This window comes from Lampris incognitus, chromosome 2 (genome assembly GCF_029633865.1).
Source record: "Lampris incognitus isolate fLamInc1 chromosome 2, fLamInc1.hap2, whole genome shotgun sequence".
Classification (NCBI taxonomy): domain Eukaryota; kingdom Metazoa; phylum Chordata; class Actinopteri; order Lampriformes; family Lampridae; genus Lampris; species Lampris incognitus.
Window position 1 is genome coordinate 117385529 of NC_079212.1, and position 23908 is coordinate 117409436.

At 42.6% G+C, this 23908-nt stretch overlaps 2 protein-coding genes and 2 non-coding genes across 7 annotated transcripts in view; all 4 read left to right on the plus strand.

Annotated features, from left to right (window-relative positions):
* Positions 1-708: 708 nt before the first annotated feature.
* On the plus strand, positions 709-11909 carry mon1a (MON1 secretory trafficking family member A). Of its 3 annotated transcripts, none has more exons than XR_008809809.1 (6): positions 709-795; positions 1274-1429; positions 8481-8876; positions 9051-9816; positions 10464-10594; positions 10747-10759. XR_008809809.1 is itself a non-coding variant. In XM_056273862.1 (6 exons), exons 2-6 carry the CDS (start codon positions 1300-1302, stop codon positions 10885-10887), a joined length of 1581 nt encoding a protein of 526 aa, XP_056129837.1. In that variant the 5' UTR covers positions 709-795; positions 1274-1299; the 3' UTR covers positions 10888-11909. The 3 variants fall into 3 exon arrangements, 2 of the variants coding, with proteins under 2 accessions (XP_056129837.1, XP_056129838.1); XM_056273862.1 differs by having other exon boundaries at positions 10447-10594; positions 10747-11909; XM_056273863.1 differs by lacking the exon at positions 709-795 and adding an exon at positions 801-815 and having other exon boundaries at positions 10447-10594; positions 10747-11909.
* A 295-nt stretch (positions 11910-12204) lies between these two features.
* mst1rb (macrophage stimulating 1 receptor b) overlaps positions 12205-23908 on the plus strand; it is a 37190-nt gene continuing 25486 nt past the window's right edge. For both annotated transcript variants that reach the window (XM_056273784.1, XM_056273785.1), the window contains exons 1-2: positions 12205-12429; positions 15050-16357. In XM_056273784.1, the coding sequence (XP_056129759.1) occupies positions 15152-16357 (1206 nt within the window). In that variant the 5' untranslated portion in view covers positions 12205-12429; positions 15050-15151. The remainder of the gene's footprint in view (positions 12430-15049; positions 16358-23908) is intronic.
* Positions 19124-19206, plus strand: trnal-uaa (transfer RNA leucine (anticodon UAA)). The gene has a single exon. It is a non-coding gene; the product is annotated as a tRNA-Leu (tRNA).
* trnap-cgg (transfer RNA proline (anticodon CGG)) lies at positions 19223-19294 on the plus strand. The gene has a single exon. It is a non-coding gene; the product is annotated as a tRNA-Pro (tRNA).

The following is a 23908-nucleotide window of genomic DNA, read 5'->3' on the forward strand; positions in this document are numbered from 1 at the left end:
CTACTATAATGAAACTCAACTCTATATTAAGTCCCTGAAATTAATGAAATCAAAATTTGCCAAAGAGCTCTACGGATTACTAGAAAATGATCTGACCAATTTAATATATTAAAAACTAACAATCGTCCAGTCAGTCCTTATTTACGATTTAGTTAGTTTATTATTTTACAGTTTATTCTGCTTAATTTATTTATTTTATGCATTTTATGGTTTGTGTACATTTTTTACATGTTTTACATCTCTTGTGGTGTCTGATTATTGTTTTCTAGAGGAGGAAAGTTTGCCTTATTGTTGTAAATGTATCGTTTATATAAATAAATAAATACATGTGACCCGCCCTACTCTGTCTCTGATTGGCTTACCCTGATATTCTAACCTTAACCAATCTCACAAAAGGTCGATTCAGTTCATCAGGGCACAACGTTTATCGAGAGAAACGTTCACTCCTCATGCCTAAACCTAACCAACTCAACCAACGAAGGCAATGAGTACTAGCCGATGCTCTCATAATGTATGGAAACAGCAAAGCTAATATTTGAGATTGGTTGCACTCGGCCAAGTGGCACATACTTCACAACGTTTATGAAATACATTCTACCAAACGCTATCTTTGAATGTACTTCTTATTTCGATCGTCCCGGAAGATTGTCTCCGAAGAGAACTACATATCCCAGAATCCATACTTCCGCAAAAAGGCAGGGCTGACCCGCCAGCCTGAACAGTTTGTCTCTACTTTTTAAGCTAGCGAGCTATCCGAAACAAGCGAGTCCAAATGAATATTTCCTGAAGTTGAAGGTAATAATCCAGCGACTGATGTAAGTGTAAGCAAGGCGTTTTGATCAAAAAGGCATACAAAATCTAACTATCTTAATAGTTTTTCTGCCTAAGCAATCACCACAAGCATTTAGTGCAGTATCCGCGAATCCGACTACTGTGACAAACCGGCTAGCAAGAGAAATAGTAAAATAAAACGGCTAAAAGCAAAAGTTGTCTCACAGTAAAATGGTATGTCTCGGAAAGAAACGAACCGAGTTTTTCTGTAAAGCGCTAGGTAATGAGAATTAGTCACAGGAGTTATTTCAGTGCTTAGCTCAACTGTTAATGCCAGTATTTGCTTTGAAAAGACGAGTCGAAAACCCCCCAAAAGTGATGGATGCATACTTTGTTAGCATGCGTACGTTACATATTGAAAAGTAAAGCCAGTTAAGTTAGGTGGTTCTTCAACTACTAGTTTATGACCTTTGGACCCGATGTTATTGTGTGTCCCTCACAGGTGTGTCCTTGCCTTGAGTAGCAGTGATGGATGGAGACATCCACCAGGCAGGGGCGTCATGGGAGGTCCAGAATTGTACTCTGGCACAGATGGACCATCTCCGCATTGAAAGGGCGGACAGCCCCACACCGGGTCTGGTGGAGGGGACGGAACCAGGTGAGACTGGCTGACGTTAGATAATTTTGCCTATACCAGAAAGCCACTGATCATGCAATGTCAGGCTCAAGCTTATCTGAGGTCTAATTTAGTCAGACCTTCAGAGAATGGAGGTCTGTTTGGGGGAATGGATTGTTTGGATAGGTGAAACTGATTAAAAACGGAATGCACATGAACACTTATGTACATGTCATCACAGTTGGTATTGGAATACAATTTAAACATTTTAAATGCTTTAATTTGGAGGCCTCAGTCTTGATCAGTTAGGAAGCAACAGCACTCAACATCCATCCATCCATCCATCCATCCATGGCTCCATCATTATACTGAATATAGTCAGCCATATAATCAGTCTTTTCCTTATTCAGCTTCAGCTTGCAAGCCACTGAATCAAATGCAGCAAAAACTTTTCAGTCAAATAAGTGCTACTTACAGTGCTTACATGGCTTCAATTGAGATTTGTAAATAATTGCAATAGACTATTCTTACAATTATGATGGACTTGCCAAAATGAAAAGAATACAGAAGTCACAAACTATAGTCTTGAAACCAGCGCATGATAAAATCAAACCACAGTTTGATATGATAAGAATGATATCTATATTATCCTTATGGACAATACAAACAGTCTGAAAAGACAAACAATTTGTCTTGGTTATGTTATATTATAAATAGTTCTTGCTGAGCAATGCTTCAGCATTTGTCTGTGAATGTTCTCATTCATCCAGGTCATGGTTATCCAAAGGAGTTGAATCAAGTGCAACTGGACTTGGTATATATCCGTGAAGACGTTTCGCCTCTCATCCAAGAGGCTTCCTCAGTTCGTGCCTTTCTGACTAGACCAAGCTAGTCTGACTGGCTGGTGATGAGACTCAGAATGTATCCTCTTTGGAGTCGTTGTCAGAGCTATAGATGTCCATGGCTCTTTGAGTTCCAATGTTTACCAATGCCCGTCGCTAACAGAGCCATAGATATGAGTACACAAAAGCGCCACTCATATCTACAAAAGCGCCACTCTGCACTTGATTCACCTCCTTTGGATGCTTCAGAATTGAAAAAAAAATACTAACCATTAACCACTCTACCACATCTACTACTACTACTTTCGACTGTTCTCTTTAGGGGACGCCACAGTGGATCATCCGTTTCCATCTCTTCCTGTCCTCTGCATCTTCCTCCGTCACACCAGCCACCTGCATGTCCTCTCTCGTCACATCCATAAACCTCCTCTTTGGCCTTCCTCTTTTCCTCTTCCCTGGCAGTTCTATATTCAGCATCCTTCTCCCAATAAACCCAGTATCCCTCCTCCACACATGTCTAAGCCATCTCAATCTTACCTCTCTTGCTTTGTCTCCACACCATCCAACCTGAGCTGTCCCTCTAATATACTCATTCCTAATCCTGTCGTTCTTCGTCACTCCTAATGAAAATCTTAGCATCTTCAACTCTACCACCTCCAGCTCCACCGCCTGTCTATTCGTCGGTGCCACTGTCTCCAAACCATATAACGTAGCTGATCTCACAACCATCTTGTAAACCTTCCCTTTAACTCTAGCTGATACCCTTCTGTCGCAAATCACTCCTGACACTCTTCTCCACCCGCTGCACCCTGCCTGCACTCTCTTCTTCACCTCTCTTACGCACTCACCATTACTTTGGACAGTTGACCCCAAGTATTTAAACTCATACTCCTTCGTCACCTCTACTCCTTGCATCCTCATCATTCCACTGTCCTCCCTCTCATTCACGCATAGGTATTCCGTCTTGCTCCTACTGACTTTCATTCCTTTTCTCTCCAGTGCATACCTCCACCTCTCCAGGCTCTCCTCAGTCTGCACCTTACTCTCGCTACAGATCACAATGTCATCCGCAAACATCATAGTCCATGGAGACTCCTGCCTGATCTCGTCTGTCAGCCTGTCCATCACCATTGCAAACAAGAAAGGGCTCAAAGCCGATCTTTGATTTAATCCTACCTCCACCTTGAACCCATCTGTCATTCCAAGCACACACCTCACCACTGTCACACTGTCCCTCATACATATCCTGCACCACTCCTACATACTTCTCTGCAACTCCCGACTTCATCATATAATACCACACCTCTTCTCTCAGCACCCTGTCATATGCTTTCTCTAAATCCACAAAGACACAATGTAACTCCTTCTGGCCTTCTCTATACTTCTCAATCAACATCGTTACAACCCCGGCTCAAGGGACATAACAAAAGAAGGGAGACAAGTTGAGATGAATAAAGTTCAAAAAACAATGTGCTGGTCGGAGAGAGGAAGCAGTGGGATCCGGAAGTCTCAGGAAGCGTGCAGATCCCCAAGAAGCCTCCTTCGGAGCGCAGGAACAACAAAGCGTGAAACACGCCAACCTGAAACTGAAACAGAGACAAAGCTAGCAGGCAGGAAGAGGAGGCCGTAACAACATTCTCAAAGCAAACATCACATCTTTAGTGCTCTTTCGTGGCGTGAAACAATACTGCTGCTCGCTAATCGTCACCGCTCCTCTTAACCTAGCTTCTATTACGCTTTCCCATATCTTCATGCTGTGGCTGATCAAGTTTATACCTCTGCAGTTGCTACAGTTCTACACATTGCCCTTATTCTTGAAAATCAGTAACGGAATGCTTCTTCTCTTCTCAGGCATCCTCTCACTTTCCAAGATTGTTTTAAACAGTCTAGTTAAAAACCCCACTGCCATCTCTCCTAATCATCTCTATGCCTCCACAGGTATGTCAGCAGGACCAACTGCCTTTCCACTCTTAAGCCTCTTCATAGCTGCCCTCACTTCCTCCTTGCTAATCCACCGCACTTCCTGGGTCACTATCCCCACATCATCCAACCTTCTCTCTCTCGTTTTCTTCATTCATCAGCCCCTCAAAGTACTCCATCCACCTTCTCAACACACTCTCCTCACTTGTCAGCACATTTCCATCTCTATCCTTGATTGCCTAACCTGCTGCACATCCTTCCCACCTCAGTCCCTCTGTCTAGACAATCTGTACAAATCCTTTTCTCCTTCCTTAGTGTTTAACCTCTCATACAGCTCACTATACACCTTTTCCTTTGCCACCTCTCTCTTTGCTTTATGCTGCATTTCCTTGTACTCCTGTCTACTTTATTCGTCTCTCTGACTATCCCACTTCTTCTTTGCCAACCTCTCCCCCTGTATACTTTGCTGTACTTCCTCATTCCACCACCAAGTCTCCTTGTCTTCCTTCCTCTGTCCTGATGACACACCAAGTCCCTTCCTAGCTGTCTCCCTCACTATTTCTGCAGTGGTTGCCCAACCATCTGGCAACTCTTCACTATCACCCAGTGCCTGTCTTAACTCCTCCCTGAAGTCCACACAGCAGTCTTCCTTCTTCAACTTCCACCATTTGATCCTTGGCTCTGCCTTCACTCTCCCTCTTCTTGGTCTCCAAAGTCACTCTACAGACCACCATCCAATGCTGCCTAGCTACGTTCTCCCCTGTCACCACCTTGCAGTCTCCAATCCCTTTCAGATCGCGCCTTTACATAATATATAGTCCACCTGTGTACACTTTCCTCCACTCTTATACGTCACCCTGTGTTCCTCCCTCTTCTTGAAATATGTATTCACCACAGCCATTTTCATCCTTTTTGCAAAATCCACCGTCATCTTTCCTTCCACATTTCTCTCCTTGACACCATACCTACCCATCACCTCCTCATCACCTCTGTTGCCTTCACCAACATGCCCATTGAAGTCCGCTTCAATCACCACTTTCTCTAGTGGCGGCTGGTGCTAACAATTTTTTTTTGGGGGGGGGCACAATTTACCTTGGTGCAGCACACCTGACAGCTGCTTTAATATCTACTCAGTCACAGAATTATTAAGAAGGACAATGTAGCCTATCGATTTTATTAGGGGTACGAATCCAGTAGGAAAGTGCCAGTAGGATTGGCATGAATTGTACATCAGGAAAACTAAATAGATGCTGGCCAAGACGATGTTACAACACAAAAGAGTTGTCAGGCCAGGACTCTGCAGTCTACACCCATCTACAGGCCAGTGGCCACTCTTTCAAGGATGAGGATGTATATACAGTGCATCCAGAAAGTATTCACACCCCTTCACTTTCCCCACATTTTGTTATGTTACAGCCTTATTCCAAAATGGATTAAATTCCTTTTATCTTCTCATCAATCTACACACAATACGCCATAACGGCAAAGTGAAAAAGGTTTTGTAGAAATTTTTGCAAATTTATTAAAAATAAAAAATTAAAATATTGCATGTACATAAGTATTCACACCCTTTGCTATGACACTCAAAATTGAGCTCAGGTTCATCCTGTGTCCACTGATTATCCTTGAGATGTTTCTACATCTTGATTGGAGTCCACCTGTAGTAAATTCAATTGATTGGACATGATTTGGAAAGGCACACACCTGTCTATATAAGGTCCCAATGTTGACAGTGCATGTCAGAGCAGAAACCAAGCCATGAAGTCAAAGGAATTGTCTGTGGACCTCCAGGACAGGATTGTATCGAGGCACAGATCTGGGGAAGGGTACAAAAAAAATTTCTACAGCTTTGAAGGTCCCGAAGAGCAGTGGTCTCCATCATTCGTGAATGGAAGAAATTTGGATCCACCAGGACTCTTCCTATAGCTGGCCGCCCAGCCAAACTGAGCAATCAGAGGAGAAGGGCCTTGGTCAGGGAGGTGACCCAAGAACCTGATGGTCACTCTGACAGAGCTCCAGTGTTCCTCTGTGGACATGAGAGAACCTTCCAGAAGGACAACCATCTCTGCAGCACTCCACCAATCAGGCCTTTATGGTAGAGTGGCCAGACGGAAGTCTCTGCTCAGTAAAAGACACATGACAGCCCGTTTGGAGTTTGCCAGAAAGCACCTAAAGGACTCTCAGACCTTGAGAAACAAGATTCTCTGGTCTGATGAAACCAGGTTGAACTCTTTGGCCTGAATGCCAAACGTCACGTCTGGAGGAAACCAGGCACCTCTCATCACCTTGCTAATACCATCCCTACAGTGAAGCATGGTGGTGGCAGCATCATGCTGTGGGGATGTTTTTCAGCGGCAGGAACTGGGAGACTAGTCAGGATCGAGGGCAAGATGAATGGAGCAAAGGACAGAGGGATCCTTGATGAAAACCTGCTCCAGAGCGCTCAGGACCTCAGACCGTGGCGAAGGTTTACCTTTCAACACAACAACGACCCTAAGCACACAGCCAAGACAATGAAGGAGTGGCTTCAGGACAAGTCTGTGAATGTCCTTGAGTGGCCCAGCCAGAGCCCAGACTTGAACCCCATTGAACATCTCTGGAAAGACCTGAAAATAGCTGTGCAGCGACGCTCCCCATCTAACCTTACAGAGCTCGAGAGGATCTGCAGAAAAGAATGGGAGAAATACCCCAAATATAGGTGTGCCAAGCTTGTAGCTTCATACCCAAGAAGACTTGAGGCTGTAATCGCTGCCAAGGGTGCCTCAACCAAGTACTGAGTAAAGGGTGTGAATACTTATATACGTGCAATATTTCAGTTTTTTATTTTTAATAAATTTGCAAAAATTTCTACAAAACCTTTTTCGCTTTGTCATTATGGAGTATTGTGTGTAGATTGATGAGAAAAAAAGGAATTTAATCCATTTTGGAATAAGGCTGTAACATAACAAAATGTGGGGAAAGTGAAGAGGTGTGAATACTTTCCTGATGCACTGTATCCTTGATAGGGAGGAATGCTGGTTTGTACAGGCAGTCAAAGAGGCCATCTATGTGAAGAGGGAACGACTGTCCCTGAACCGAGAGGGGGGGGGCTTAGAGTACCTTGGGCGGCATGGTGGTGCAGTGGTTAGCGCTGTCGCCTCACAGCAAAGAAGGTCCTGGGTTCGAACCCTGGGGTCGTCCAACCTTGGGGTCATCCCAGGTCGTCCTCTGTGTTCGAGTTTGCATGTTCTTTCTGTGTCTGTGGTGGGTTTTCTCCGGGTGCTCCGGTTTCCCCTACCATCAGAAAGACATGCACGTTAGGGTTAATACTCCTGTCTGTGTCCCTGACCAAGACATGGCAAGACGAACTGGAGATGGTCCCCAGGCACTGCACGATGGCTGCCCACTGCACCAAGCTACACAGCTAGGATGGGTTAAATGCAGAGCGTAATTTGCCTACGGGCATCGTTACAGTATATCAAAAAAAAAATCTGTCACCATCTTACAATGCTTAGATTTCAACTGTTCCCCAATCCTCTGTGACTAGTACAGATGGCCATTGTAGCTCTAGTTAATGGCCACGTTAATTTGCATATGAAACCAATCGTTGTTTTCGGTCGTTATGCCACTGTATTTATAAGGGTGGGGATACCTGCCATCAGTTGAGACTGAAAAAGTCACTTAGATGTGAGATGAAACGTTTCTCTCAATTGATGTTGTGTGTAGATGAACTGATTTCACCTTTCTGTGGCTGTTCTAAAATGTTCAGATTTTGGGATAATTACTTGGTAATTACCCCAAAATCTGAACATTTTATTATCTTTCTGAACTGACTTGTAAATAATTTTTTATGGTATGAAATATAATTGCTTACCCCTAATAATTCTGTGAGAATTCCCCTGTGAGGCTACACAATGTTTTCTTGTAAGCCTTTAAAATAGGAATTTTATGACCTATTCCTGTAACAGAACTACATGATGTCTTAGTGAAAGTATGTCTGCAGCAACCAGCACAAGTTTATCCCAAAAAATCCAGGGACACATTTCTAAGTCGTTAATTATCATTTACTTTTTCCATTTATTCTTTATTATCTTGAAAGGAGTGACATTTTTTTTGAAATGTTGTCTAGTGGAGTTACAATAAATTTCAGCTTGTTATTTTCCATTTTCCTCTAAATTTTAAACGTATAGCTTTGCCAGTTTGTAATCAAAACTATTTAATTGCCATTGTTTTCATTTGTGACCTGTCATGCACCAATGAAATAAACAGACAAGAAATGTATGCCTAACAATGGCAAAAGCTTTGTTTGATTTGTGAGGAAGTCTTCCAGATATCTTGTTTAATCCACACAGGTGCTGGTCAAGAGAGTGCTATATTTGTCCATGCCCAGTCCTTTGAAGATCTGACTGCTGAGACTGAGGAGGTGGCTGGGATGGAGGCTGGAGGAGACTGCAAGCCAAACAAATTGGGAGAATCTGAAGCACAGTTTCAGGTGCTGATTGGAGAAAAGACCACAGAAGAAGAGCAAAAGAAGGAAACATGGGCAGAGAGCTGGACCAAAGATGAGGATGTGTCTAGTGAGGCATGGCGCAGCCATAGGAAGCACGTGTTTGTTTTAAGTGAGGCAGGCAAGCCTATCTACTCCCGCTATGGCACAGAGGAGGCTCTTTCCAGCACCATGGGGGTAATGATGGCCCTTGTCTCCTTTGTTGAAGCTGACAAGAACATCATTCGCTCCATTCATGCAGGTCAGAGAATAATCAAGGTCTATGATGTGTATTACAATTAGAAAATAACACAGCTATATGTGCCTTTGTGTTGAATTTTACATGCTGATAAAATGCCATAAGTATGTCAAGTGAATTTCATATCACGAGAAATGCTCGGACTCAATTTTACCCCATATCAACATTTCTGTTTAGATGGATACAAAGTGGTATTTCTCAGCAAGAGCCCTCTAGTTTTGGTGGGTGTGTCTCGCACCTGCCAGTCAGACAAGGAACTCACACGGGAGCTACAGTACATCTACTACCAGATTGTCAGCCTGCTCACCCTCACCCAGCTGAATCACATCTTCCAGCACAAGCAGAACTATGACCTGCGGCGCCTGCTTGCTGGATCTGAACACCTCACTGACAACCTACTTCATCGGTTAGATCGAGACCCAGGACTGCTCCTGAGTGCTGTCACCTGCCTCCCTTTGGCCAGCTCCACCAGGGACATGGTCTCATCCAGCTTGCAGGCTGCAAAAGCCAAGAGCCTTGTCTTCTCAATTCTGTTGTCAGGGGACCGCCTTGTGACCCTGGTGAGGAAAAGGGATCAATACCTACACCACATGGACCTACACTTGGTCTTCAACCTCGTTGGCTCCTCCTCTTCATTTAGAGAGGGTGAGGGCTGGACACCCATCTGTCTGCCAAAGTTCAACACCGCAGGATTTTTTCATGCTCATATTTCCTACCTTGAACCAGCGTCAGACCTCTGTCTTATCCTGGTCTCCACTGACCGTGAGGACTTTTTTAACTTGTCTGACTGCAAGCGTCGCTTCCTGGAAAGACTGAGCAAGCGCAGTGCTTACGAGTCCTTGAAGGAAGCTGTTAAATGTCCCAGCTATTCTGTAGCGCAAGTGGGCATCCCAGAGCTCAGGCACTTCCTGTATAAGTCCAAAAGTTCAGGGTTGTACACCAGGTGGGTAGGATATCCTCTAACACAGTGAGAAAACTACTTGTGTTGGATTTTGCTTTTTAGCAGTGGTTTTAAGCCATGGAACACAGATGGCCATGTGTATGCAGGTTTTCTTTCCAAACCAACACTACACCAGCTGAGTTCCCGAACTAATGCATTCTCAATCTGACAGGGGAGGATTAACTAGTAAAATCAGCTGGTGTAGAGTTGGGTTTGAATGAAAGCCTTTGTACCCTGGCCCTCCATACACATGGCTCAATATCACTGTTTTATAGCGTCTCTGTATTCAAATGATGCCAGGAGTTGTAGAGAACACACCAGTAATATTTTGATGACAAAGGAAGAGAGTACAAGTGTTAGCATTTCAGTTATCAAGTCATTGATCACTGGTGAAATATTTGTACCCTCTTTCTTTTCAGAGCTGAAATAATGCTTGTATGCACTCTACCATTTCTGTAGTCTTTTTCTATCTGGAAACCATTTAATATAAATTGTGTACTTTTACTATTTGCAACTTATTTGCAGCTTAATTTTCACTCTAAAGCATTAGAAAAATGAGTGAACTTAAAATACTACTTAGTTTCTAATGTCCAGTCATTAACTATAGCTTTTACTGCATTGTTCTCATGCTAGCCCTGACTTACCCATAGTGTACCAGGCTGACGAAGAACAAGAAAGACTGATGGGTCTGTACCAGGATCTCCACAGCCGTTTGCACCATCCAACCAGACCACTCCGTTCCATCTATCACAGTGCAGAAACTGAAAACCTACTCGCATGGGTAAGTCTAGTGTTTTGCAATGAATGGCTGAATTGGTATTGCTGACTGCTCTGAGATGCAATAATCCACTGGAAAGAAGTTCCCTCTTTGCCTGTTTGCATTAATTTCATGTCTTGGTCCTTGTCTTGTCTCTGCATGCCCTTTCTGCTCAGGTGACAAGTGGGTTTGAACTTTACCTCTGCTTCAGTCCCTTGGCTACCAAAGCCTTGGCCGTGTCCGCTGTCAACAAGCTGCTGAAGTGGATTAGGAGGGAGGAGGACCGTCTCTTTATCCTCAGTCCTCTCACATACTGAGTCCTGACTACCAAGCAGACATCCTTATGACATGCTGGTTCAGAGCTTCAACCAGGAGAATGTGTGGCTGGTCACTATTGAACGTTGCAGATGATTTGGTACTCAAATGGGATCCACATATGGCTGCAAGTGCTATGCATCTCTTGCTGTTAGATTCCACTGTTCTCAAGTGCAGACTTGTGATTTGTGATACAAGCAGATAGTGCACTAAAGACAAATTAATCTAATGTTTTAGCCGGCTAGATTTTTATGATTTAAAAATTGTGGTGGTAGGACATGAGATAACAGTAAAAACTAGTAGAATTTGTGGTGCTACTGAATGATGGTGTCAAAAATCAAGGTATTAGACATTCTCTACTTGATGTAGTGATACCAACCTGGTTCTTAAAAACAGAGGGAAAAAAATTGAAAACAGAAAGCTGGAATCCTCTAAAGCTCCTACATGAATTGTAAGAGGCAGGTGAGAGGTTCTTGTTGTATGAAATATAATTAAGAAATGAGTTAACCACCTACATTCCATTCATCTTATACTTTTTATGACTAGTTATGTCATTTCAATCCATCATTTAGATTTAATTTTTACGTTCATGCACATAAACTCAATGAGTATTTGCTTAATCCTCTGGATTCTTGTTAATTTTTTATTTGAACACTTATTTTTGTTATGCAATGATGTGGAAGAAGAATGCAATACTACTAATATTTCAGTATTTTTACATTACATTTTATAAAAATGTTCACTTGTAGTCTTTTTTAAAAATCTGTAACTACTGCTTCTGTAACTATCCATGCCCGTTTTATCCATACATTAAACACATAAAAAACCGGTTAGTTATTGCTGTTACTAATGATAAAATTGCATCTATGTCAGGTTTTCATTTTATTTCCAAGCTTGCCAGCGTTGTCCATGCCTTAACTGTAATGGCCTTTGTGCTACACTAGTAATAAGTTGACATAGCTGGAGGTTGACGCTGTCCCAATCCCCGCTGTAGAACAAACAAACCCGTGTTATTCTAATATCTGAATAAATGAATGACACACCAGATGCCTCGTTTATCATCTGTAATGACGCTGTGTTTTCTGTGTTTCGACTTGTTTATGGCGAGGAGGACGACTGTTAACATTCTTCTCTGGTCAGATCGCGTTAGCCGGCCCTAAAATGTGAACTGTCGGTTCTGCGTTACCCAAACGAAAGGCGACAGTGTATAAAGAAGTAACGCAGTGACGCTCGGCTCGGTTTCAGGACTAGTAAAGCGGTGCGTCACGGGGCGGAGCAACACAAGACACCAAGTGCCACTTCCATTGAGAACTGAAGGAGGATGTGAAACTAGCCCGCCTTGGCCACACTTATTAGATCACACCTACAATGTGGCTAAAGTATTAACACAAAAAAACAAGCCGGTTTTAGTCCTTTCCGACACCCCCCTCCTTAAAAAAAACCCAAAACAAAAATACCTGAGGACAACTGAGCCATCCTCCGCTCTTACAACTAAGCGAGGACCAACATTGACGGGGGAACGTCGCTTGAACAGATTTATACAGGTAAGAAGTTGCGTTTCCTTTTACTTACTCAAGTTCATGTCTTTCGTGGTAACTTGTGGCGTGTGATGAAAAGTCAGGCTGCAGACAGTTTCACTGAATTTACCTCCTAGATAGTGTTAGGGTGATATCGTGAAAAGTTTTTGATTCAAACGTGTGACGCACAACCCTGTCCCATATATATATGTCCCGTATATATATATATACACATGTCCGGTCCAGGTTGCTGTTTAGTGTGTGTGTGTGTGCGCGCGCACGTGTGTGTATGTGTCCTGTGCGCTTGTTGCACATGTGCATTTGGCTCTAATTTCATGCTAGTTAGGATAGGAATGGAGTCAAGACCTGCGCTCGACTTCACTGGAGTGCAGACAGGATTTCATTGACTTTGAGATGAGTACTAAGATTTGATTTTTTTTTCTTAAGATAATGAATAAATCAAGGAAAAGCAGACAGCACAGTGAAAGAATAATCTTTCCAGGTGTTGATGAAGGGGCAGTGCCTTTAATAACATCTCCGAAGTGTTGCTGAGCCAAAGCATGGATCCTCCAGTCAGTGTTCAGAGCCCAACCCTATGCCCGGCTTCATTGCTGCGTGGGAATTATTTCACTCAAAAAAACTACTATCAAATCAAGTACCTATTGTTGCCACGTGAAATTTTACAACAGCTCAGTTGCACTATAATACTATGAACTAACAATTAATGACATCATCCAACAACTCCTTTGTGTCTTGATGGAGTGGTAATCATAAATGGTCATTCACAGTTTTAAACAGAACGAGAGCGATCCCCACCATATTTTACAAAGTCTCAGGCGGATTTTAGTGCTTGTAAAAATGATCTGCCATGATTTGAGTGATGAGGAGCATGGGGATTCACTCTATATGATCGTGTTGATGACTGACACTGATTGACTTTGCCCTTAAAGTAATAAGTCAGTGACACTGAAAATTCCCCCCTCTGCATTTGAACGTCACTACACATCCATGAAGTCTTCCTGCTAGCATTGCCTCAATTTTTCATTTTTTTAAAGCATACTGTAACGTGCGCGGATAAGTAGACACGTTGGCCCTTGGCTAACGGGTCGTACCCCTTAGTTGACTGGTTAATACTGTCGCCCGCGGTGCAGGAGATACGGGTTCGCGTCCCGGCTGTGGCGGTTCCCGCGGCTCCCCCCGGAATTTGCTACAATGCCGTTTATTCTACAGTGAAGTCTTCATCAGTACAATTTGCAGCTATTCAATTATCAACTGGCTAGCTTGCTTGTAAACAGCACAGTAGTACAATAGCATAATGAATGGAAACTCATTTTCAACCCTTTGCCTTATTAACCATGAACATGAAGAAAGTCAATCATCCATCCATTATCCAAAACGCTTATTCTGCTCTCAGGGATGCAGGAGCCTATCCTAGTGCCATTTATATGTATGCCCATGTCTTTACTGCTTTGAAACCCTAACTTTGGATTGTTCTCACATGGAGCTGCAAATGTTAAACTGTAACACGTCATCAGCAGGATTCTATGAATTATTGATGCCATACAGACACCAGACCCTTGACTTTCAACTTCTCCATGTGACCGCTTAAAGTGAGGCTATGTGGCCTCACGACATGAAAATTAACACCAAAATACCTTCCACGTGACCTAAGGAAAGAAAAAGAAACGTTTCCACGAAATTCCTTGATGTGTTTCCAAGATGTCCCTGTTTCACATCGGACTTTTAAAGGTACACCTTGTTTGACAATCAGTCCATGCGCATCTTTTCCTCAGAAAGGCACGTAGTGGTTGTGACAGGAATGCAAAGCAGGGAGGCCAGGTCTCTTGTGTGCAACTTTACTGCGATGTGTCTAGTTAATAATCCACCCAAACAGCTTCTGTTCAATGTGAAGAAATGTTTCAGTTCATTCCTGTTATGAGACTGATTAGGATGGACAGATAGATAGATAGATAGATAGATAGATAGATAGATAGATAGATAGATAGATAGATAGATAGATAGATAGATAGATAGATAGATAGATAGATAGATTGACTGATAGATAGACATCGCCGGCAAAGAAAATGGGAACAGTGAGTAAAATGGTTTATTTCTACACTTTTGACTTCATTAGTACATTATACCATCTCTCCTTGCATGAAATAACTGTCACTCAGTTGGGGAAGAGAGAGAAACAAAACATTCAGAATAACACATTAAATGGATAAAATGACCAGACAATGACTGATCACCTTAGAAAGCTTCTGTATGATTATGTAAACAATAACCTCCACTGTTTGGTCATCAGTGGAGGCTTTTATGATGGCCACTTTATGACTACATGTTCCTTTCTACCGCAGATGTCATTTAGAATAATGGTATTGATTTCAACCTTGTTTTCTTATAGGACAAAGTAACCCTTCAAACAAACAAACAAATAAACAAATCAACAAACCAACACAAAACAAAAAAAAATCGCACATATTCTTTCGCAATAATTGCATTAATGATTTTCTGGAGGTCATGTAACATCTCTTAGAAAATGGGATTACATCAGGTTTTCAGGGATCTTTGTCATATTTTTTGAGTGATTTTAAAAATGGCTGTTTAGTGACTTTGACTTTTCTACACTATCATTTCCCTCTAGGTATTTGCTGGCTGATTAAAAAGCATGCCTTTGTTCCATAATCAGAGCTGGAGGTAACCCCGAATTGTCTGTACTGTCATCCCCCTGCACCTCAGAGTGGAGATGGTCCACTGGACCACACAGTGGGGTACATGCGTCTGGCTTCAGACTCTGCTGGCCTTTGCATCACCCAGCTGTCCCTTGATGGCCCCAAGCCCTGTCAACTTCTCATTGGTTTACACCATGCCCTTCTTTCAGGCTTGCAGCCCCATCCAGAACATTGTCAACAATTCCCTGTACCAGGAGGTGTACGTGGCTTCTCAAAATCTGATCGAAGGTGTCAACAGAAGCCTGGAGAAGGTTTGGGAGCTTCGTACTGGACCAGTGGGTAGCCCAGAGTGTAAGATATGTGATTTGTGTGACATTGACAAGGATCCCAACTTTTTAGAGAATACAAACAATCAAGTCTTATTGTTGGATACTCTCTTTATGTATTTATACTCTTGTGGAAGTTCTCAGTATGGCATATGCTATTTTCACCAGCTGAACACAAATGGAGAGCCACCTTCTCTCTCCAAATGTTTGTTCAGAAAGGATTCAAACTCAGCTGCCTACTGCCCAGATTGTCTAGCCAGCCCTTTTGGTACCAAAGTCACCATGGTGGAAGAGGGTCAAACTGTGTACTTCTTTGTGGCAGCCACTGTCAATGACAGTGTGACACAACGTTATGGTAGGAAGTCTATATCTGTCCGCCGCCCGCTGGCAACCGAGGACGGTTTCTACAGTGATGTGCGTGGCCTGACAGTCCTGCCAGGCCTGCGGAGGACATACAGTATCGATTATGTCTACAGCTTTTTCACCCAGGAGTTTGTCTACTTCCTGTCTGTCCAGAGAGAGAGCCCTGATCAGGAATCATCTCCCTTTCAGACACGGCTTGGTCGGCTCCCACGCAACGAATGGGAAATGAAGCGGTATCGCGAGTTGATTCTGGAGTGTCGATTCGAACCAAAGCGTCGCAGGAGGAACGTGGCCAGTGAGCCCTACAAGGATGTGGTCTACAATGTGGTACAGGCGGCCCACTTTGGCAAGGCAGGCAGGGAGCTGGCAGAAGAACTAGGGGCTGAGGAGAAAGAGGACATCCTCTATGGGGTTTTTGCTGTTACTGATGACAACGGTGTCACAGAGCATGACTCCGCCCTGTGTGCCTTCCCCATGGACAACGTAAACAAAGCCATCGATGATGGCGTGGATGACTGCTGCAAATCCGGACCAGAGCAGCTCTCCAGAGGACTCTGCCACTTCCAGCCTTGTGAGAGCTGTCCCCATGAGGTGAGCCAAACACTCCACCTGCATGGAGGCATTAGTGGAGATTAACTGTTTATTTGGGTGGTTGCAATTTATTACTTTTCAGTAACTGTTTTGGTGAGTGCAAAATGATCTCGTCTGTCTCCATTTTGCTATATTTTGTCTTGTGTGTGTTTTTTTGTTTTTTGTTTTTTGTTCATATCTTTCTAAATTGAAAATGGTACCATTTTAAATTTCTGTGAGTGGGCCTCCGGGTGGCATGGCAGTCTATGCCATTGCCTACCAACACAGGGATCGCTGGTTCGGATCCCCGTGTTACCTCCGGCTTGGTCGGACGTTCCTACAGACACAATTGGCCGCGTCGGCAGGTGGGAAGCCGGATGTGGGTTTGTGTCTTGTTCGCTGCACGAGCGCCTCCCTCTGGTTGGTCGGGGCATCTGGGATGGAGGGGGAACTGGGGGGAATAGCGTGATCCTCCCACGTGCTACGTCCCCCTGGCTAAACTCCTTACTGTCAGGTGAAAAAAAGTGGCTGGCGACTCCACATGTATCGGAGGAGGCGTGTGGTAGTCTACAGCCCTCCCCGGATTGGCAAAGAGGGTGGAGCAGCGACCGAGACAGCTTGGAAAATAGGGTAAGTGGCCAAGTAAAATTGGGGAGAAAAAGGGGAAAAAAACAGACAAACCCCCCCCCCCCAAACTGTGAGATGCTGAATCAAAGGAGACAACGTAAAGAGTGGCCGGGACAGTAGTAGTAAATGACAGATTATGAATTTATAATTTCTTGTGGTAATTGTGCGTTATGCCCAATGTATTTCATGAGAGCATCCTGTCAGGTCCTTGTATGTTACTCGCATGTTACCTTCTAAGTTGCTGAACTAATCGGTCTGGTTTTGATTCTGATCCAGTGATGACTGTAAGAAGGATGCTGTATTGTAGGAACAGCATAACATGATCCACAACAGAGGCACCACTGCAAGTGAAGCATTTATTTTTTGAACAGTCATAACCCTCCTATCCCAAAAACCACCACCACTGATACAAAGAGGAAAAAATACCCACTCTTCCAGAACATCTCTGTGTTGGCAGCAATGCAGATCATTGACTTTCTCAATAACATCAGTTGAAATAGGAAATATGTGATCCATTGATAAGGCATTGCACTGAGCAGCATCCTTTTCCCGGCAGGACAATTTGCAGACTAAGAATATGAACATAAATGCTTGTTCGATACTGTTGATATTTTTTTCTTAGATATATGCCTAAGCAATTAAGATTAGGAAATGGTGTGTCTAAACTTGCAAAACTTAATTCCCACGGAAACAATGAAAGCGATTCAAGACAAGGGACAAACAAACCGAATCAACCCCTAACCAATCAAACAGAGACTTAAGTCATCTTGAGTGTGCATTTCTTTTTCTTTTTTTTATAGGAGGATTCCCTTCGCACCTAAAGAAAGTGTGTGACTATTAGAGACTTGCAGAGTGAATTGTTCCCATTGTTTATGTCACAGACATGGTTTTTTTCCCCTCCTTTTCCCATCATGGGGGGGACTCATTTACTTTTGACACATCCTCTGCATCTCCTCAAACCCCCTCAGATGATGTACCAGTGAATAAGAAACCACAATGTGGAGTTAGTCAAGGTTCATTTAGTTTCTTTTGGGTTACGAAGGCAGTCTTTGAATTGTTGTTTGGATCATCAGCCTCCCAGGGGCGTCAGGAAGGGAAATGGAAATATGAACAGTGATAAATCTGAGGGAACATGGTTGGATCCAAAGTCCTTTTTGGATGGAAAAACATGGAAAAAGTCAGCCTGCGCTCTTGTCATTATGCAGTTGCTAATGGCTGAATGGATATTGGATGGAGGCCAACTGGAAGTGAGGTTACTTTGCATAACCCCTTGAGTTGATCTCTCTGATGGGCGAGAGGAGGTGGTTATATCTGACAATAAGATGACCTCATGTCATCTCATGTCAAATGCTGTATGCCATATCTCTGTGGCGGTGATTTCCTGACTCTCATTTGAGTTAAATGACTGTCATGAATTCATGGTTGATATCCTTTTAGAGTCATATTGTACAGCTGGCTATATTTTTGGATGGCATGGCAGTGATCACTTGCAATATATCAATTCCCTTGGGTAAACTGCAGGGATTTTTATGATTCCAAGCATACTTTCCATATCAACTTCTTTATTTTTTCATCTAAGTCCTCCAATGTTCAGTGTCAGGAAGGGGGTTTGGTTTTTATGCATTCTAGAATAATGCCAGTTTGACAATTTTTGGGAACACTAGAAAGAAGTTATTTTATTGAAAAATACTTTGCGTTGGAATTACAGAACTAAAATTTTAAATAGACATTTAGGATATCGTGCCATGAAGCATGTGGTTCAAAAGTAGCTATGGTTTCCTTGTCAACAGCAGTACCATGCCTTGTATGAGAAACTGAACCCAAAAACAAACAAACAAATAAATAAATAAATAAGTGGTTATGGATGGTTTTCCTACCCAGTAGGAAGAATACAACAGCAAAGGGATTTCCTCTAGTTTTTCTTTCAGTCAAGGCATCAGGTATGCCCAAGGAGATGAAGCAGTGTGTTGCACTAAACCACCGTGCAAAACCATGAACTAAACACAATCAACCCCCCGCTTCAAAACACACACACACACACACACACACACACACACACACACACACGAAAGAGTCCCTTCTAGTAGCCGTCTGGCCTTTAGTAACACTACTTTAACTTTTTATGGCTTATTTATGGTTGAGTATCCAATATGTGTCTACACCAGGATGGCCGAGTGGTTAAGGCGTTGGACTTAAGATCCAATGGACATATGTCCACGTGGGTTCGAGCCCCACTCCTGGTAGAAATATTATCACCGGGGCTCATTGGTCTAGTGGAATGATTCTCGCTTCGGGTGCGAGAGGTCCCGGGTTCGACTCCCGGATGAGCCCCAAGCCCTGAAAACTTGAAATGAAAGGAGACTTGTTGTGTGTTTCATTAACAGTTGAACTTGTAAGGCAATGAACACTTTAACCTAGCTATTGAATTGTAGCGTTACATGGGCGGCACGGTGGCCCAGTGGTTAGCACTAGAGCTGCACGATTCAGTGAAAAAGTCATATGGGGATTATTGCCGACAAGATTGCGATTTGCGATATAATAAACGCATTTATACAAATAATACAAAATCGTTTTGCCGCGACTTTCATTTTGCATGTTTTACACAGTACCTCTTTCTGCTCAATATCGCTGAGTTTGAATCCAAAATATCGCCATATAACAGAGGTTTTTTGTTTTGTTTTGGCCACTAGTTCATCAGCATTAACCTGCTCCTTGTCATCAGTATAAATTTTTTCCTTCTTTCTTTCTGATCTGCACACAGCAGACGTGTAGTCATCTGACCGTAGACTGCACACGCGTCACTGCCTAAACAGAGCCTGATTGGTCAGCTCTTATTTATGGGCGTAGATATGCAGACTGTACACAAACAGACGTTCACACACACACATATTTTAGTATTTAATTAAATCACAGCCTTTTGTGGTTATATAATTGCACAGGCTGATATTGCGTTTGCGATTAGATTATTCGTGCAGCACTAGTTAGCACTGTTGCCTCACAGCAAAAAGGTCCTGGGTTCGAACCCCCGGCCATCCCATGTCCTTTCTGTGTGGAGTTTGCATGTTCTCCCCGTGTCTGCGGTGGGTTTCCGCCGGGTGCTCCGGTTTCCTCCCACCCCAAAGACATGCATGTTAGGGTTAATACTCCTGTCTGCGCCCCTGACCAACGCAATGGAAAGAAGAACTGGGGTTGGTCCCCGGGTGCTGCAGCTGCCCACTGCTCCTATATAGGATGGGTTAAATGCAGAGAACAAATGTCACTGTAACCTACAATGACAAAATAAAGTGGCTTTCTTCTTTTTTCTGAAAGGTCGTTTTATTTTACACCCCACATGTGCTCCCATTGTGGTTCCCAGGCTCAGAGTTATACCTTGTGTGTGCCGTGTAATTAGTAAAGCATTCAAAATAGATGATACAGAATCAACTTATTTTCAGGCATTTGGTTGTTCAGGAAATCTAACGTCTACCTTTCTTTTTTCTTTTTTTTTTTTCCTGTTTAGCACATCTCAGTGGTTATGCTGCTCTTAAAGCACACTCCTGGGTTAAAATTATGTTGAGATTACGGTGCATAACTTTGAATATAACTTTGTAATAACATCAGTCCTTTAGTTGGAATGTGCGGTGAACTGCAGGATTAAAATCTGTTTTAACCAGAGAGTATAATGTGACCATCATTCACCAGTAAAGAGGACTGTTGCAAAACCTGAATTTAACCGCTAATGAGTAATGTTATGAAAAATGGGAAATGACCCAGAGTGGTAACATCTTAGGCACACTCTAAGAGTAAAAAAATGAGGGAGACTCATGGGAAAAGTGGAAGCATGACCCAGTGTGTTAGCATAACCCTGTTATAGCATCTCAGGTTTCTCATTGTGTGTCATGGTGGAAAAATAACAATTTCTCTCTCTGAATATTTTACAGATGACAAAAGACTGGAATTAGTTTGAATTAATAGTTGCATAATGTTAATAGGATCTCGCTTGGATTTACAGTTGAAGCTTACCACAACTGATAGTTGAGTCAATCTGGAGTGTTGAACTCCAGGATTGTATACTATTCCTGAGGTCTGCTCTGTTATGCTGCTTGTCACTGGCTGTTAGTCTACAAAAAGGAAGCTGCCAAGAGAAATGTCCAGGAATATGAAATTCTGGTTCTTCCATTTCCCCAGCATTTCAAAACATAAAATGCTGCCAATAACATCATCTGCGCTTCATCTGTCTGCTCTCTGAATATTACGGCAGTAATACATTAATCACTGTGTTGGTGAACTGCATCACTCAGAACATGTAGTCTATGTCACATTTTCTGCATCACACTGCCCTGTTACAGTGTTATCCTCCCAAATGCATACAAACCAGGGAAACCTGCAAAATAAATGTCTGTTGGCAAGTAAAGCATAGACCTTTTAGGGACAGATCGTTTTCTGATAATGAGGAAAAATGCTCCCTCTCAAGTGAAGCATAATTTACAGCATTTTACCCTTTTTTTTAATTTGGAGGAAGAAGAAATTTAATTGTCTTATTGTCTCGTCTTTAATGTTATTGTTGTTATTCTTCTTAAGTTAAATGACTTTAAGGACAGCAGTTAATATTCTTCACCAGGGTTGTGTTGCATTGTGGGAGATGCATTTTCTGTCTTTGTCCTTCAGCTGCCCGAATAACAGCTTCCAAGTTATTAGGCTCAGAAACCACCAAGGCTTATTTAGGAAACTCAGTTTGTTTCAAGGTTTTCAGTTCTTCCGATAAGGGTAAGAGATAGATATCAGTTAATGACCATGCCGATGGAAGTGACTCAAGTATGCAAGTCAGTAACAATGTTGTTTGTGTTGTGCAGACTGTGCATGCAATATAGGCCTGCTGCAACATATTACTGAACAGAAATTGGAAAGCTAACATGTACATTTCTTTACTGCTCTCTTATGACTAAGAAAAGCTTTTACATAATTTGCTTTAAATTGACCTTTAGCAGAGTTCTAGTCTTGCAAGTACACACTTTTTTTCATGGCTAACATTTTGTCACAAGTGAAAGTAGTGTAAACCGCCCCTAAAACAAACAATACTCTTCATAACTGTATCTAAGGCTACAGGGCAATTATTCAGTCAGAGGTGAGGCAAACATCCATTTATCAATGTCATCTTATTATATTATTTATTGTGGTGTCACAAACTCTGTGTATTGGCCAATCTCGGCTGTTATGATTTCGTTTCACAATTGGCCTCGAATCACAGCTTAAGTTGTGCTGTTCTGTCTTTCTCATGCAGAGACAGATTTGTGTTCCCCTTAAATACAACCACCTGATGACCCCAAAACACAACAAAGCGGTCAACTCGCAGACCTGAGCAGTCTTAATGATTTGTACTTCGTTGAATAGTCATCCTTCAACTGCAGGTTTTTGTGGCTTGTCATGAAGAGAATGAAGATAAGATATACTTTTATTAATCCCCATGGAGAAATTCATCCTCTGCATTAACCCATCCTAACCAAGTAGCTAGGAGCAGCGAGCAGCCACCATGCAGGGCCCGAGGACCAACTCCAATTTTTCTTGCCATTGCCTTGGTCAGGCAATGGCAATGTCTTTTTGATGGTGGGAGGAAACCGGAGCACTTGGAGGAAACCCACGCAGACATGGAGAGAACATGCAAACTCCACATAGAAAGGACCTGGGATGGCCTGGGGTTTGAATCCAGGACCTTCTTGCTGTGAAGCAACAGTGCTAACCACTGGGCTGCCTAACTATGGTCTAATATGCTGCTGGATGAATGATAATCTAAATATGGCAGTTACTTGTATTTGATATTTTGTTGTGTAAAATTGTGGAAGTTGTCAGGACCCCTGAATGCATATTCTGATACGGAAGTTATAAAGCAAAGGTTGTTCTTTGGGTAGCATAGTGGCCCAGTGGTTAGCACTGTTGCCTCGCAGCATGACGTTTCTGGGTTCAAGTCCCAGGTCTGTTTTTTTTTTTTACATGGCGATGCTGATGCTGTGGCTTGGGTCCTAGGCTGTTCCGTTGGCATCTGGACACTGTTTGGTATCCTCCTCATCATATTCTTCATATATTTTATAATTCTATTATAATTTTATTATCTTCTTTCAGTGTTGTATTCTGTAAATTGTGTAAACACAACATCCATTGCATGTTGTCCGTCTTGGGAGAGAGATCCCTCCTCTGTTGCTCTCCATGAGGTTTCTTCCTAATTTTTCTCCCTGTTAAAAGTTTTTATTTTTTAGGGAGTTGTTCCTTATCCGATGCGAGGATGTTGTGTTGCCGTAAAGCCGCCTGAGGCAAATTTGTAATTTCTGATATTGGGCTATACAAATAAAATTGACTTGACTTTCTATCTGGAGTTTGCATGTTCTCCTCGTGTTTGCATGGGTTTCCTCTGGGTGCTCCGGTTTCCCCCCACCATTAAAAAGATATGCATGTTAGGGTTAATACTCTTGTCTGTGCCCCTGAGCAAGGCAATGGAAAGAAGAACTGGAGTTCATCCCCAGGTGCTGCAGCTGCCCACTGCTCCCATACAATAGGATGGGTTAAATGCAGAGAACAAATGTCACTATAAGAATACAATTCATTGTAACAATACAATGACAAAATAAAGTGGCTTTCTTTCTTTCTTCCTTCGTCTTTGTAAAAAACTGCTTTTGCTACACATGAACTGCTTTCTGTAGTTAAGACAATATAGTTTGGTGGGCAGCTATGATACTGTGCTGGGGTGAGAGGAAGTTTGTAGGCTACACAAATCTTTAATTGCATTTCCTTGGTTTTATGTTGGTTTTATGGCTCTCTGACCTGCACTGTATTAGATTTTTTCATTGTAAGTCTCATGCAATAAGTTTTGAAATAAAAACCTTCTAATACAAATCAAAGAGGATGCTATACTTTTCCAAGCACAATGCTTACTGTGTCTTTTTTATATCATCTGCTGTCTATGCCCTTATGACT

Excerpts from the sequence above, each read along its gene's own strand:
- mon1a (XM_056273862.1), top strand. The coding sequence starts at position 1,300 with ATGGATGGAGACATCCACCAGGCAGGGGCGTCATGGGAGGTCCAGAAT. Across the intron at positions 1,430-8,480 it reads GGTGGAGGGGACGGAACCAG|GTGCTGGTCAAGAGAGTGCT; the intron begins GTGAGACTGGCT and ends TAATCCACACAG. Across the intron at positions 8,877-9,050 it reads CATTCGCTCCATTCATGCAG|ATGGATACAAAGTGGTATTT; the intron begins GTCAGAGAATAA and ends ATTTCTGTTTAG.